At 38.5% G+C, this 13,320-nt stretch overlaps 1 protein-coding gene across 1 annotated transcript in view; it reads left to right on the top strand.

The window, feature by feature from the left end:
- The first annotated feature begins 3,655 nt into the window (after window positions 1–3,655).
- Window positions 3,656–13,320, top strand: part of btv (beethoven) — a 231,462-nt gene continuing 221,797 nt past the window's right edge. The window contains exons 1-2 of the mRNA XM_068355462.1: window positions 3,656–3,764; window positions 7,674–7,774. Of these exons, the coding sequence (XP_068211563.1) occupies window positions 7,729–7,774 (46 nt within the window). The 5' untranslated portion in view covers window positions 3,656–3,764; window positions 7,674–7,728. The remainder of the gene's footprint in view (window positions 3,765–7,673; window positions 7,775–13,320) is intronic.

Genomic DNA, 13,320 nt, shown 5'->3' with positions numbered 1-13,320 from the left:
GTTAAAGAAATATTATCCTAACTTTGAACTGATTAGACCTTTGGACTTATAATTGTTTGAGGTGTGACAAACATTACTGAATCCAAGATTGTAAAATACCTCTTACCATTAGGCATATGCAGATAATGAGTTCATTAATCTGTAGTTTATTAAACAGGAGCTAGAATAATGACAAACCCTTCTGGCCCGCCCCGTAATAATTAGAAATGTTGGTTTGGTGATAAGGATAAATTCATCATTTATGATAAAGGGGACCATTAATTTGAACTTAGACTCGACAATGGAAGTCAGATTAGTGTAATCAACCAGGCAGCCAATTCAAACTTATAGACAAAGACACTCCAGCCTTCTTAACAAATAAAGTTGAGATTTTGAGTCTCATCTCTAAAGAATTTTGATGTTTTCAATTAAATCTAGAAAAACTGAGCCTATAATTTTGGTTGTCATACTTTTTAAATCTCTTTTTGACCTGTCTCTTATTCAATGGTGTCCTGGTTCCTTATTGCTCACTCCGCAAAATAAGTTTGCGGGCGCACTATCCCTTTATAGATAGGTGCAAAGCTTCTAAGCTTATTCTTCTTATTGTTTTTAAGTTTATATTATCTGTGCCTTAAATAAATTAACGCACATCCACCAATGCGTACGACGGCACCTTAGTGGATTAAACTGGGTAAAGTCTAGTTGTATTTTTACCTTCACTGAGAAAAAGATAGTTGTGACTAATTGCGATATAGTACTGATCATCTGTTGTGGATAATGGATCACAGAATTTCTATATGCAGTAAAAATACCAAAGCATAATGGATAGCCTACAATTTAATCCAAAGAGTAGCAGTGAAGAGCTAATTAGGCCTAGTCTGCCTGTGACTCTGTGAGTGGCCATGTCCAGTACAATGGTACCGTGGGAGAACAGATCATTCAACTGGTTGTATTTAACATCAAGTAGGAAAATATTTTTCAATCTCTAAGTCAGATCATGCATGAAATAAGTTAGTCCCTGTCAATAAGGGAAACAAGCCTATTAGGCCAAGTTTAGATCAAGGGGTGGCCTTTATAGAACTCAGATGTGCGCTGCCTACAATTCAGGATACTATAAAATTTTTGAGAATGTTGTATTTGGAAGATACTCTTGCGAATCAAGAGGAAGGTGTGGCTTGGTGGACAATATTAAAACCAGTTTTCAAGTTATGGGTGCCAAGTATTTGAATTCTTTTAAAATTTGCATTGAAATAAAAACTTCTATGGGAAACAACTTAGGTTGGTAAGACATATACCCTAAAGAAGTTAATAACAATTCATTAACTCTAATAACTAAACGTGTGTCAGACCCCCCCCCCTACAAAATAATAACGTTGTCAAGCACAAAACCAAATAAACAACAGTTCTATATTAGAGATACAGTATTAATCTAGGACAGGGACCACAAGCACTTGATCATGCTGATAGACATGCCACCAGCAAGAGTTGATGAATGTATGCTCTTAGGACAAACAGTAAGCCTTTCCTCGGGACATGACCAAAAGTAAAAGAAGGATAAGCATGGGATGATGAGCTTTCGGTAAATAAAATGGACACAAGACAGTTACAACTTGGAGGTATGGGGAAAATAATGATGGGAAGCCTAACACTATGAGACAGAAAAAAAGAGCAACCTGGATACGAGAGAATACTAACCAACAGGACTCGGGCAGTAGCTGTTGACGGCTACAAGTCACAGCCTGAGAAAGTCATCAGCGGAGTCCCTCAAGGCTCTGTTCTTGGCCCCTACTCTTCCTGGTCCTGATGGCCGACATTGAAAAGACAGTCACAGGCTCCTTCCTGTCCTCCTTTGCTGACGACACTACCCTAAGCCACAGGATCAATGCGTCTGAGGATGTTGCCCAGCTGCAGGCAAACATCCAGAGGGTCTTCCACTGGGCTGACACAAACAACATGCAATTCAATGAGGATAAATTTGAAATAATGAGACTGGGGCCCAATACTGAACTCATCCACTCCACCGAGTTACTGACTAAAACACAGCAGTCAATCCCACCCAGCAATACAGTCAAGTGACTTGGCGTCCTCATGGACAATGATGCCACCTTCCAGCAGCACATCAAGGACACCACCACTAGGGCCAGGCGCATGGTTGGCTGGGTTCTGCGTACATTCCATTCAAGGGAGCAGGAGGTCATGCTGACACTGTGGAAGACCCTCATACAGCCAATCCTTGACTACTGCAGCCAGCTGTGGTCTCCCCCATAAACAGGGGGACATACAGGAGCTAGAGCCAGTCCAGAGGAGTTTCACAAGATCAATTAAAGGAATGAGGGAGCACAACTATTGGCAGCGCCTGCAAAAGCTGGGACTCTACTCTCAACAGAGAAGAAGAGAGAGAGATATAGAATAATATACACCTGGAAAATCTTACTGACTTACTGAGGGCACGTGAAAGTGAGCGTTCTGGGCGCTCATGTGTAAGACAAAGCCTCTCCTCCAGGACACCAGGGAGGATAAAAACCCTCCTTGCCTCCAGCCTCACCCACAACGGCCCCAGACTATTCAATACACAGCCGAGAAATGTCAGAGACACCACAGGCTGCTCGGTCGCCAAATTCAAGAAAGCACTTGACACCTTCCTGCAGACGCTGCCAGATGAGCCTCCTGTGCCAGGTTACACAGCGTGCTGCAGGGCAGCCTCAAACTCTGTGCCAGACCAGATCACCCTCATGAAGAAGGACTTACGGACTGGCGTCAGCGGTGGACCACCACAGCTGTGAGGAATACCCTCTAAATTCGACCAAGTATACCAAGTAAGTAAGAAAGTAAGTATAGAAAGATCATAAGCAGACGGGAGTAGAAGGACATAAGCTGAGGCTGTTGTCCTGCAATGGACTAGTTACAGCTGATGATATATATATATATATATATATATATATATATATATATATATATATATATATATATATATATATATATATATATATATATATATATATATATATATATATATATATATATATAATGTATGACTAACTTTGTAGTTAAATATGTAAAATGATAAAAGTTAAAGCAAATTAACGAAATTTTGAAAAATAAGTTTCCTATTTACTAAAAAAACGCTTTAATAAATAATTAAAGAGCTTTTATAGAAAATACTAGGAAATTACATATTGATTTACTTAAATGATTGTCAACTGTCTCGGACAAATACCACAAAACAAAAAGAATATTTATTGGTCTACTCTTGGTCATTATCTTGTTTCATACAGTACATTCCCTTACAATGAAGATTTCTAATTTTTCTATGATGATTTATTAAATACCCGTTTAAATCTACAATATTCAATGTGTAAATAATTCTGTAAATAGTATATATCGGAAATTCAAGTCAATAACTTCTAGGAAATTCTTCAGAACCACCAAGGACACGAGGTATTGTTTACGGTAGTTACCATGACAACATAGATGCCAAGTAGGGATTTATACTTTTAGATTTTCTTTTGCAAACTTTCCTTAAGTTCTATAAGATAAATTGAGTTATTGTAAATATTGTTATATCATATGTAAAAAGTTTGTTGTTTAGAATAGTCAGTACCTCTAAACATAATTTATTATAATAAAATTTAAACACTAGCTGACAACTTATTGTTTACGTTGTCAAACTGAACTGACTCAGAAGTTCAGACAACATTCCAGTGTGAAAACTTCATGTTCTCGCTAGTTACGGTGTTTTGGTCCAAGGATTTACAGGTGGTTTCTCTGGAAACTACTTCAATATGGTAATTATTCTTTTAGTTTAATGTCAAATGGCATAAATTAGATTACATTTTACAGCTTATTTATAGAAGGCTGGATATAATGCAAGGTACCTAAAGATTCTAGGCATTGACCTATTTTTTAATTAGCCTAAGGTTGGGTCCTTGTTTGATAATTTTTGGTTTATTGTAAGTATTTGATTTCTTACCATCATTAATTAAGACAATGCCAATGTTATGGTGATAATATGCCTATTATTGTACTGTGTTCTCTTGCTTTAGGGTACACTCTGGCACACTATTCTATCTCATTTCTTTTCCTCCTGTTCCTTTAAATTATTATAGTTTATATAGCAAATAATTATTTTAATTTTGTTACTCATCTTAAAATATTTAATTGTACCTTGTTTCCTTTCCTCGCTGGGCTGTTTTCCCTGTTGGACCCCCCTGGTTTTATAGCGTCCGGTACCTAGCGTCCTGCTTTTCCAACTGGGGTTGTGGCTAAGCAAGTAATAATAATGATGATAATAATATATCTGTTTTGACATTGTTACTGTTTTTAGAATGATTTATTGTTAATTTGTTCTCATCGTTTATTTGTTTCCTTATTTCCTTTCCTCACTGGGCTATTTTTCCCTATTGGAGCCCATGGGCTTAGAACATCTTGCTTTTCCAACTAGGGTTGTAGCTTAGCTAGTAATAATAATAATAGTACTATTATTATGGAGGATAGTGAGGAGCAAGTTAGCCTACAGCTTTATAAGGTTATTCATTCACTGTTCATATAGAGTATTTTGATGCAGGATAGAGAGAACATGGTGCCCTAGGTTAGTTGATGTTGAGTATAGGGTGCGTAAGGGTGTAAAATTTATTAATGTCGCACGACGCATGTACAAAGGGCCTCAAATATTTACCTGGTTGGTGACCTAGATATTAAATCTTTAGGCTCAAGCCATGTCGTCCTGATGGAAGTTCCCTTCGGCTGCTTCCTACTGTATAATATTTCTGCGAGTGATATTACAAGAGAATTACCGTCTGGTATCACGGGGTTCTAACCCCCGGAACGACTATCCGTAGATATCGTGTATAATCAGGGACGTATCCTAAGATAACCATGGATATCTGCAACCCCAATAGACTTTACCCAGTAAATTTATGCTAGATCAATGCTGGAATGTTCAGTCAACTTTGTCGCAATTCCATCTTGATGACGTCTTCAAATAATCAGCAGTTGTGTAAATTTCCCTTTTTGACCTTATAGGAGAATAGCTCTTAAGCAGTCTGTTCTTATTCTGTCAGATGTAAGGTATTATTGTAGTGTATTACAGGGCAATGTAACCTAGGAAAAAAACTACTTTTTCCTATAGAAAAAATTACGCTCTTCAAAAATGACACTCGATCCCGTCGCAAATGAATAATTTCAGAAATATATATATATCTATATCCTACAATAATGGGGGACCACCAGTTGGAACCCTGGGTTTTGGGTGGGGAAACGATGTATATTCGTAAAACAAGCCTTTTCTTCTCTATACATTACCTTCTTGAATGTATAATAAACGGCTGTAATACAATACAACTTTACCAGATGTAACAGGTTCCCCTTAGTTGGGAGCAACTTGAAAAACGTTCAGAGGGTGAAGTTCCCTGATTAGGCTCCACTCAGTTCTCAAGTCGTTACTTTAATTGTAAAGGTAATACTTTAAATTCTTTGGCCAGATAAATGTTTATCTCGACTCTTTTAAGATTTATATCCTTTGATTTCAACAATTTCAACAGTAAGTTTTAATAGTAGTCTCTACCCTTTTATCAATCAAATTATAAGGCTTCTGGCTTAAAAAACAAGTTTTTTGGGTATATGGCAATAGGTGTGATCAATGTCAATATAATAATCAATTTTGTAGTTAGGTCATGTTGATAGGTTGAATTCTGATGTCAAAGGGCCCTCAAATTCCAAAGCTATAACCTGCATTTATGCGTCCATGTAGGATTTCCTTTACGCATTGGCTGTTGGTCTGTTGTTATTACCTCTGCCAAAGAAGTTGGGAGGGGGTTATGTTTTTCCCCCTGTTTGTGTATGCGTTTGTGAACAGCTTCCTGGCCACTATTTTAATCGTGGAGTAATGAAACTTGCAGGGATTAGCTATTACGTAAAAAGCTGGAAATAATTAAATTTTGGATGGTCAAGGTCACGATCAAGCAAAATGTCCAATTCACGTAATCAGCCATAAGTTTGGACATTGTTTTCACAAAGACTTCACACCTTGGTTCATATTTGAGTGTATGAGAATCCACTCCAATTAATACATGTTAAGGGCTAAGGTCGAGAAATAAGCTGCCGTGGTGGAGGTCGGCCCTCAACTGAGTGCCCCTCTAGCTATTATTATTATTATTATTATTATTATTATTATTATTATTAGCTAAGCTACAACCCTAATTGGAAAAGCTGGATGCTATGAGTCCAAGGGTTCCAACAGGAAAAGTAGGAAGTGAGGTAAGGAAATAAAGAAATAAACCAACTTGAAGAGAAATAATGACCTATTAATTTAAAATATTTTAAGAACATTATTATTATTACTTGCTAAGCTACAACTCTAGTTGAAAAAGCAAGATGCTATAAGCTCAAGGGCTCCAACAGGGAAAATAGCTCAGGAAGGAAAAGAAATAAATAGATTAGAAGAGAAGTAATTAACAATTAAATTAGAATATATTAAGAATGGTAATAACATTAGAATAAATTTTTCATATATAAACTATAGTAACTTAAAAAAAATTAAGATAGATCTGTTATTAATAAACTATAAAGAGAGACTCATGTCTGCCGGTTCAACAAAGACATTTGCTGCAAGTTTGAACTTCTGAAGTCCCAACGATTCAACTGGCTGATTAGGAACATTCCCCAATCTGATCATAGCTGGAATAAAGCTTCTAGAATACTGTGAAGTATTGAGCCTCATGATGTAGAAAGCATTACTATTAGAGTTAACTGCATACCTAATATTACAATCTGGATGGAACTGTTTGGAAAGGTGTGAATGCAAGGGATGGTTAGAGTTATAAAAAATCTTATGCAACATGCTTAAAACTAACTGAATGAGGGTGTAAGAGATTAATAACTAAATCAGGAATAAGAAATTTAATAGACTGTAAGTTCCCGTCCAACAAATTAAGATGAGATTCAGCAGCTGAAGACCAGACAGGGGAACAATACTTGAAACAGGCAAAATGAAAGAATTAAAAACTAGAGAATAGATTGCTCACCAAAAACTATAAGACTTCAACAATAAGCCAATTTCTTTTTTTTTGTGCAATTGAAGAAGAAACAGACAATGTGTTTCTCAAAAGTAAATTTGTTACCAAGAATCGCACCTAAAATGTTAAGAATCGTATACAGTTAAAGAAACATTGTCAATGTTGAGATCTGGAAGTTGAGGAGCCACCGTCTACTTACAATCCCACTTTTGAGTACTGTTAGGGTTCATCTTCATGCCCCATAATTTGCACCATGCACTAATTTTAGCTATATCTTTATTAAGGGATTCAGCAACCCCAGATCTACACTCAAGGATGGAATTGAAGCAAAGAGAATAGCATTGCCACATTGTCTTGAAATTTTATGGTGCTTTCTTTGTTCCCAGTTTTTAGTAGTAGATTTGTTATTTTCCTCAAGGTATTGAAGATACAAACTTGGGAGAAAAGTTACTGCTTTGTAGTTATTAAAAAGGAGAAAAGTTACTGTTTTTGCAGTTATTAAAAAGGGAGTGTTTGTTTTATGATCTCTCATTGAACTGATTAATTTTACTGGCAACAGCATAGTACATTACTGCCAAAAAATCAAGCACAAATTGAAAATTTTAAGATTCTTATGTGCTACAACTACATTATATAGCTTGCAAAAATACTTAAAAAAAATGATTTAAATTTATTTTACAGGAGTAAAGCAGCATGATTTCAAAGTGAAAACTCCACACATAATACCAACAGGACAATGGAGACGACAGATGTACGCAAGAGTTTTATACTCACAACAGCTGGTAAGAAATAGCAGAATAAAACAAATTATATTTTGGTACAGGTTAACCAGCCTCCACTGAGGGAATCATTGTGATCCAGGTGTACTGTATGATGTCTGAAATCTCTTTACAAGATTTGCACTACAGATCCAGTTTAATAAAGGGATTTTGATGAAGGAAAAATCTATTTCTGGGGAGAGACCTGTGACGCCCGGTGAAAAGGGTCCTTCTTTACACTTTTCTAATATAAATCTTCCAAATATACTTGAGAAAGATAAAAGCATGGAATGCAGATGTTACTACCATCACGCGATCACCTTATGGGTGTCGTGCATTTAACAAGGGCGTGTGAAAACCACTATTCACAGGCTGTCTTCCATTTAGATAATCCCTTCATCGAAGGGGAGGGCCGTGGCAGGCCCTAGAGAATACAGTTGGGCTACCCCACCGACACCTACTACTCGCGCTCTCCAGGTCATCCTTCTGTTTTGGACTTGCCCGCAAAGTTGATAGTGTTTTGCTCAGTGCTGTACAGTATGTCTCTGTTTGTCTAGGGAGGCAACTTACTGATTTTGAGAAGGCCAATTACAGTACAGAGATGTCTTGATCCAAGGGATCTTGGGTGACCTCTCAATTTATGTCAGCTATCTGCTTAACATTTCCTGGTACCTATCAGGAGTTTGCTTTGCGCATTTTTCATTACTGTTTGTTCCATAACTGGAATACAAACCACGCTATTCATTAGGGGTTATACTTTCGGCGGAGCTGAAATAATAACCCCTAATAAATAGCTAAGGTTTGTATAGTTAGGAAAAATATAAATTATCTACGAATTTATTATATTTAAAACATGAAATTTAGCTACAGAAACCACAAAATTATACTATACTGTACAGTATTAAAAATTGCCAAAAAACTCAAGTCTAAGCATGAAATTTAGTTACAAATTGTCTAATTCTGGTTAATCTTAAAAATTCCAAGTCAAAACGGGAAATATAGCCTTAAAAATTGACAAGCAATACTGTACAACACCGTATTAAAAAATTGCCAAAGAACGCATGTTGAAACGTGAAACTTTGGAATTTGAAATTGGCAAATAGTACTGCAAATGTTAGGAAATTATATCAATAATACTCTTTTACTCATCTATTTATTGCAATGATAAAACTTGTACCTTCTGTGATCATTTGGTAAAGTTTTCATAAAGAGTTTTGTTTATTTCAGATTATAGTAGACTTATTCAATTTCAAATGGCCTCTATTGTATCCTAAATGAGGTTAAGGACTTAGCTTACCTTTTCTTAATAAAACTCCTCTCCTAGGATAGCCCTGTTAAATGAGGGGATCCCCAAAGCATCCTGACACACCCTCTACCCTGGCTGCATATGAGGGCACTTAGGATTCATCTGCGACTAAAGTACTGGACCTTTACCCAGTACCTCAGACACACACAATCTGGAGCTAGAGTGTTCCTTTTGTGAACAGCCTTTTATTCATTCGTGAGTGGAATGGACTAGGGGAGATGACCTTGTATTTGCCTTCGGGGAGAACTTTGGTCACTAATTGGCACTTCGGTGCCCCTCAAGGGTCGATGCCATTTGTGAAACTGCCCTTGTCAGATCTTACTGTACTCGATGATCAGATCTGTAGATTTGAGAACTCTCTTGTTTTCAGTCAGCCAAACAAGTAGCCCCCCTCCACTCATGAGGCAAAGAAGTTTCTATGCACCAAAGAAAGCTGCATCCTCACCGCATCAGGTTGGCCTGTCAGTGTGCAGAAGGTCCATCCTTCTCTGCCTCAGAGTCTGGGGCATTGGGATCATCTGCCATGTCCTCCCTCCAGAGTTGTCTCTTGGCTTAACCAGTGGTCAGGTGTGCAGTGACATACTTCCCAAAGTCAATGAGATTATCAACCTAGGAGTCTTTGAAGAAGTGAAAGAGTATTGTGCTGTTTGGTGGGAAGGCAGTGTCCTTCCTGGTGCATCTATCAACAAATTTGTTTGCTAACTGAGTTTTGAAGAGGAGAAATGCATTGGTGTCCTGATTCTCAAGCAAGAGGGCTCAGGGTATCTCTTACGCTACGAAACACATCGGTGTGGGCGGACATATCTCTACTTGTGAGGGGTTATGTAGAAACTGGCGAAGAAGACGTGGAGAACTGTTTCACAGGATGAACTCTTGATCCAATGTGCAGTTTCCTTTAAGGGCCCTGACCTTTCAAAGGTATATGCATCCAAAACCTGCCTGGAGGTCCTTTCTTAGACCCAGATTGAGATTGCCCGCTACTTCTTCCTTATAGGAGCCTTTGCATGCACAACTTTTTCAAGCCACCCAACCTGGTCCTTCAGAAGCAGGGTGTCAGGAAGAAGGCAGGGAAAAGGAAACGGTAATGCCAGCGTTCCCCTCTCCTACTGCCGAAAATAGAGGGATGCTTGTCTTACCACTGGATAACTTGGCAGAAGCACAGGGCTAAACCGTGGGTAGTGGTTGTTCTAAAGAATGGTTACTAGTTTATCTGGACCATCACCTCCCCTATCTCACCTACCAAAAGTGTTGTCGTCCAATCCTCCAACATTACTAGAAGTACTGGTGTTAGGTTGTTTGACTTTGAAACAACCTAGTTTCATTTTATTTTTAACTGTCCTCATTTTCTTTGTCAAGGCGGGTGTCTTGTTTACTTTTGACACGTTGTGAGTGACAAGCTTTAGTCAGGTTTGGGAAGCCAGATGGACCAGTTCTCGTAATGCAGTCGAGAAAAAGCAGCAGACACAGCTTTGGAGTATCTCCTAGTTGATGGTGACTTGTCCTCAACCTAGTCCTCGAGGTCGAGATGGTTTTGAAGAGTTATTCTTCGGTGGCAGCAAAGTGGCTGTCGTATCGACACTGTCATGGTAGTTCCCGCAGTGTTCGATGGACGTCCTCGAGGATCAGGGATTGTTTATGAATGTTTATATGTTGGAAGAGCCAGTGTATGGGCTCGTATTTATTATTTGTTTAATAATGAGAAGTTTCTCTTATTAATTTTTCATGGCTGCGTCTTACTGGTTTTTTTTTTGCTGATGACAATTGTTAATTGTGGTTTTTTTTTATTTACTTTGAATTTCAGTAAACTGTATTTGTGATTTTAAAGGTTAACTGGTTTTGTGGTAACGATTATTTATGTCACTGTGCTTCCCATTACCTGTACTCATTGTAATTATTGTATATAATTTATTTTTGTATAAATTTTGTATAATAAACTAGGATAAGGTACTTGAGTGTTTTCTGTTTTACCCACCCCTTTGGTTGTTGCAGTCCATCGGTTCATTCCAGTCCCAATTCTTTTAGTATTTTAAAAGAACCTGTTGAACCATTAAGGCGGTTCATAACAACTGGTCTTACCAACAGGTAGAAGTGATGTAAGCGAAGAACACTGTCGAGTAGCTCAAGACACGTCTCTGGGCTTGTACAGTTAACTCTTTGTAGTGAAGAAGTCAACATCCATTGGATAGCCAGGACTCCTATGCTTTTCCTCCATTGAGCCTGATTTGCCTAATAATCAACCAAGTGTTGATTATACTAGAAATCAAGATGACCCTGGTGGCCACATGCTGAGTGGTATCCCAATCTATAAGCACTTCTACTTAAGGTTCCGAGATAACTACCCTAATGGTCCACACTTCTCTATCAGCTGCATCTTCAAAGGTGCCACCAATCCTTGAAGTTTCTGGAACTTCATGGTTGGAGTCTACCCAGTATCTCCTACGAGCAAAAAGCTTTTTGCAAGATATTTCACAGATGTTTGGATGCATGCGACGGTCCTCTGCAGCTATTTACTAGGGAAAGTGAACCATCTTCTGTGATTAATGTATGGTGTCATGGTAAGGATACTTCTCTTGTCCGAGCATCTCTAGAATAGATCATATATTTCCTAGTTTTCCTTCGCCGAGAGAAGAGCCTCTCATTCGCTGCTGTCATAGGCTACCGCTTAGCCATGAATGTGTCTTTTATCTGAAGGGTATAGACCCTTCCTCCTCATGGGAGTTGTCTATGCTTATGAGGAGCTTTGAGTAGTCCTGCCAACCTTGGGACCTCGGGGCCTTGAAGTGAGTATGACCCTCGTTTTAAGAACTCAGGCCCATGTAATGGGATATGACCCTCGTTCTCAAGGCTCTTTCGCTTATCCCGTTCGAGCTTTTGAGAGGATTTCAGACTGGAATCTGACTGTCAAGACTGTTTTATTTGCTAGCCTTAGCATCGGCAAAGAGAGTAGGCAAATTGAACGTTCTCTTTTATGTAGTCACCCACACTGATAGGGGGAAAGAGGTGACCTTTAGTTTTGAGCCAGAGTTCATGGCTAAAACCTAGAATCCATTGGTGTACATCCCCAGGTTTGAGAATTTCTCCATCCCATCTCTATGTGAAGCTTTGTGTGGTGATCAAAAGGTGATGCTTTTTTGTCCTGTGAGAACTCTGTAATGTTATCTGAAGAGGACCCTATATCTCATGCTTGATTATCTGCAACTCTTCCTTAGCACTGACAGAACAAAGAAAAAGGTGGTGAGGAACACAATCTCTTTCTGGCTTCTTGAGACTTTCCATGTAGATTATGCCTTACCTGCTGTTATGGCCGTATTTACGGCCGTAATTTCAAGGGTTCTTTTTATTCAGAATTTGCGGTCAGTAAAAATGTAACACAGCAACTCGGGAACAAAAGAACAAACACCTCAATAAAAGTTACAATATTTATTCACAAACAAAACAAATATAAGTAATGGTTGGTAATGATAATAAACAAAATTAATGAATGTACAAATTGAGGGAAAACCAACCTTAAGATCTTTAAAAGATCACCTACAACTAAGTTAATCCCTAGGCTAAGAAATAGGAAGATTTTAAATACAACATTTCAGGCAGCTACCTTTCAAAATCACTGGCCAGAAAAACTAACCTAACAAACTAAGATAGGTAGAAGGAAGAAAGAGAACATAAGTGGGAAACTTAACATTAATCCTACCTAGCACAAACAAACTAACTTAAACGTTAAGCTTAACTTAATAAACAGTGAATTAGGAAAATAATTATCTTACAAAACACACAAAGGGAATCATCACAAAAACCTCGGCAGATTGTCCCATCAGGCCATACAAGATCCAGAAGACCGTACTGCAAACAAGGGCGTGCACACCTACAGGTATTCGGCGATCCACGATCGTCGTAAATAACAATAAAAATATCTCATACCTGTAGTATGCCGCCCTACGTATCTCCACGAGTTCCAAGAACTCACTGACGCTGATGAGCAGGTCAACTAGATCAAGCTGCAATGCCCGAAGGCAATCCAAAATGCCACAGGAACGCCAAGGGTGGTAGCCTCCGAGAATCCGGGACTTCAACGGATCTCGCACGTCGCAAACCGCACCGTTCTCGGTAGAAACGGGCCAACTCGTTCGCAAATCCTCCGACGAACGAGGGAAGGGACGTGGCTGATGAATGTCGCGGGTGACAAACACCAGCGACCACACACAAAGTAGCGAAGGAAGTGCTGCAAAAACTCCAAAGGTCACCAAGATGAAGTGGCAAAGCGTCA

Source organism: Palaemon carinicauda, chromosome 31 (assembly GCF_036898095.1).
Source record: "Palaemon carinicauda isolate YSFRI2023 chromosome 31, ASM3689809v2, whole genome shotgun sequence".
NCBI classification, from domain to species: domain Eukaryota; kingdom Metazoa; phylum Arthropoda; class Malacostraca; order Decapoda; family Palaemonidae; genus Palaemon; species Palaemon carinicauda.
Note: the sequence above shows the minus strand (reverse complement) of the source record. Positions and strands in the feature narration are given on the sequence as shown.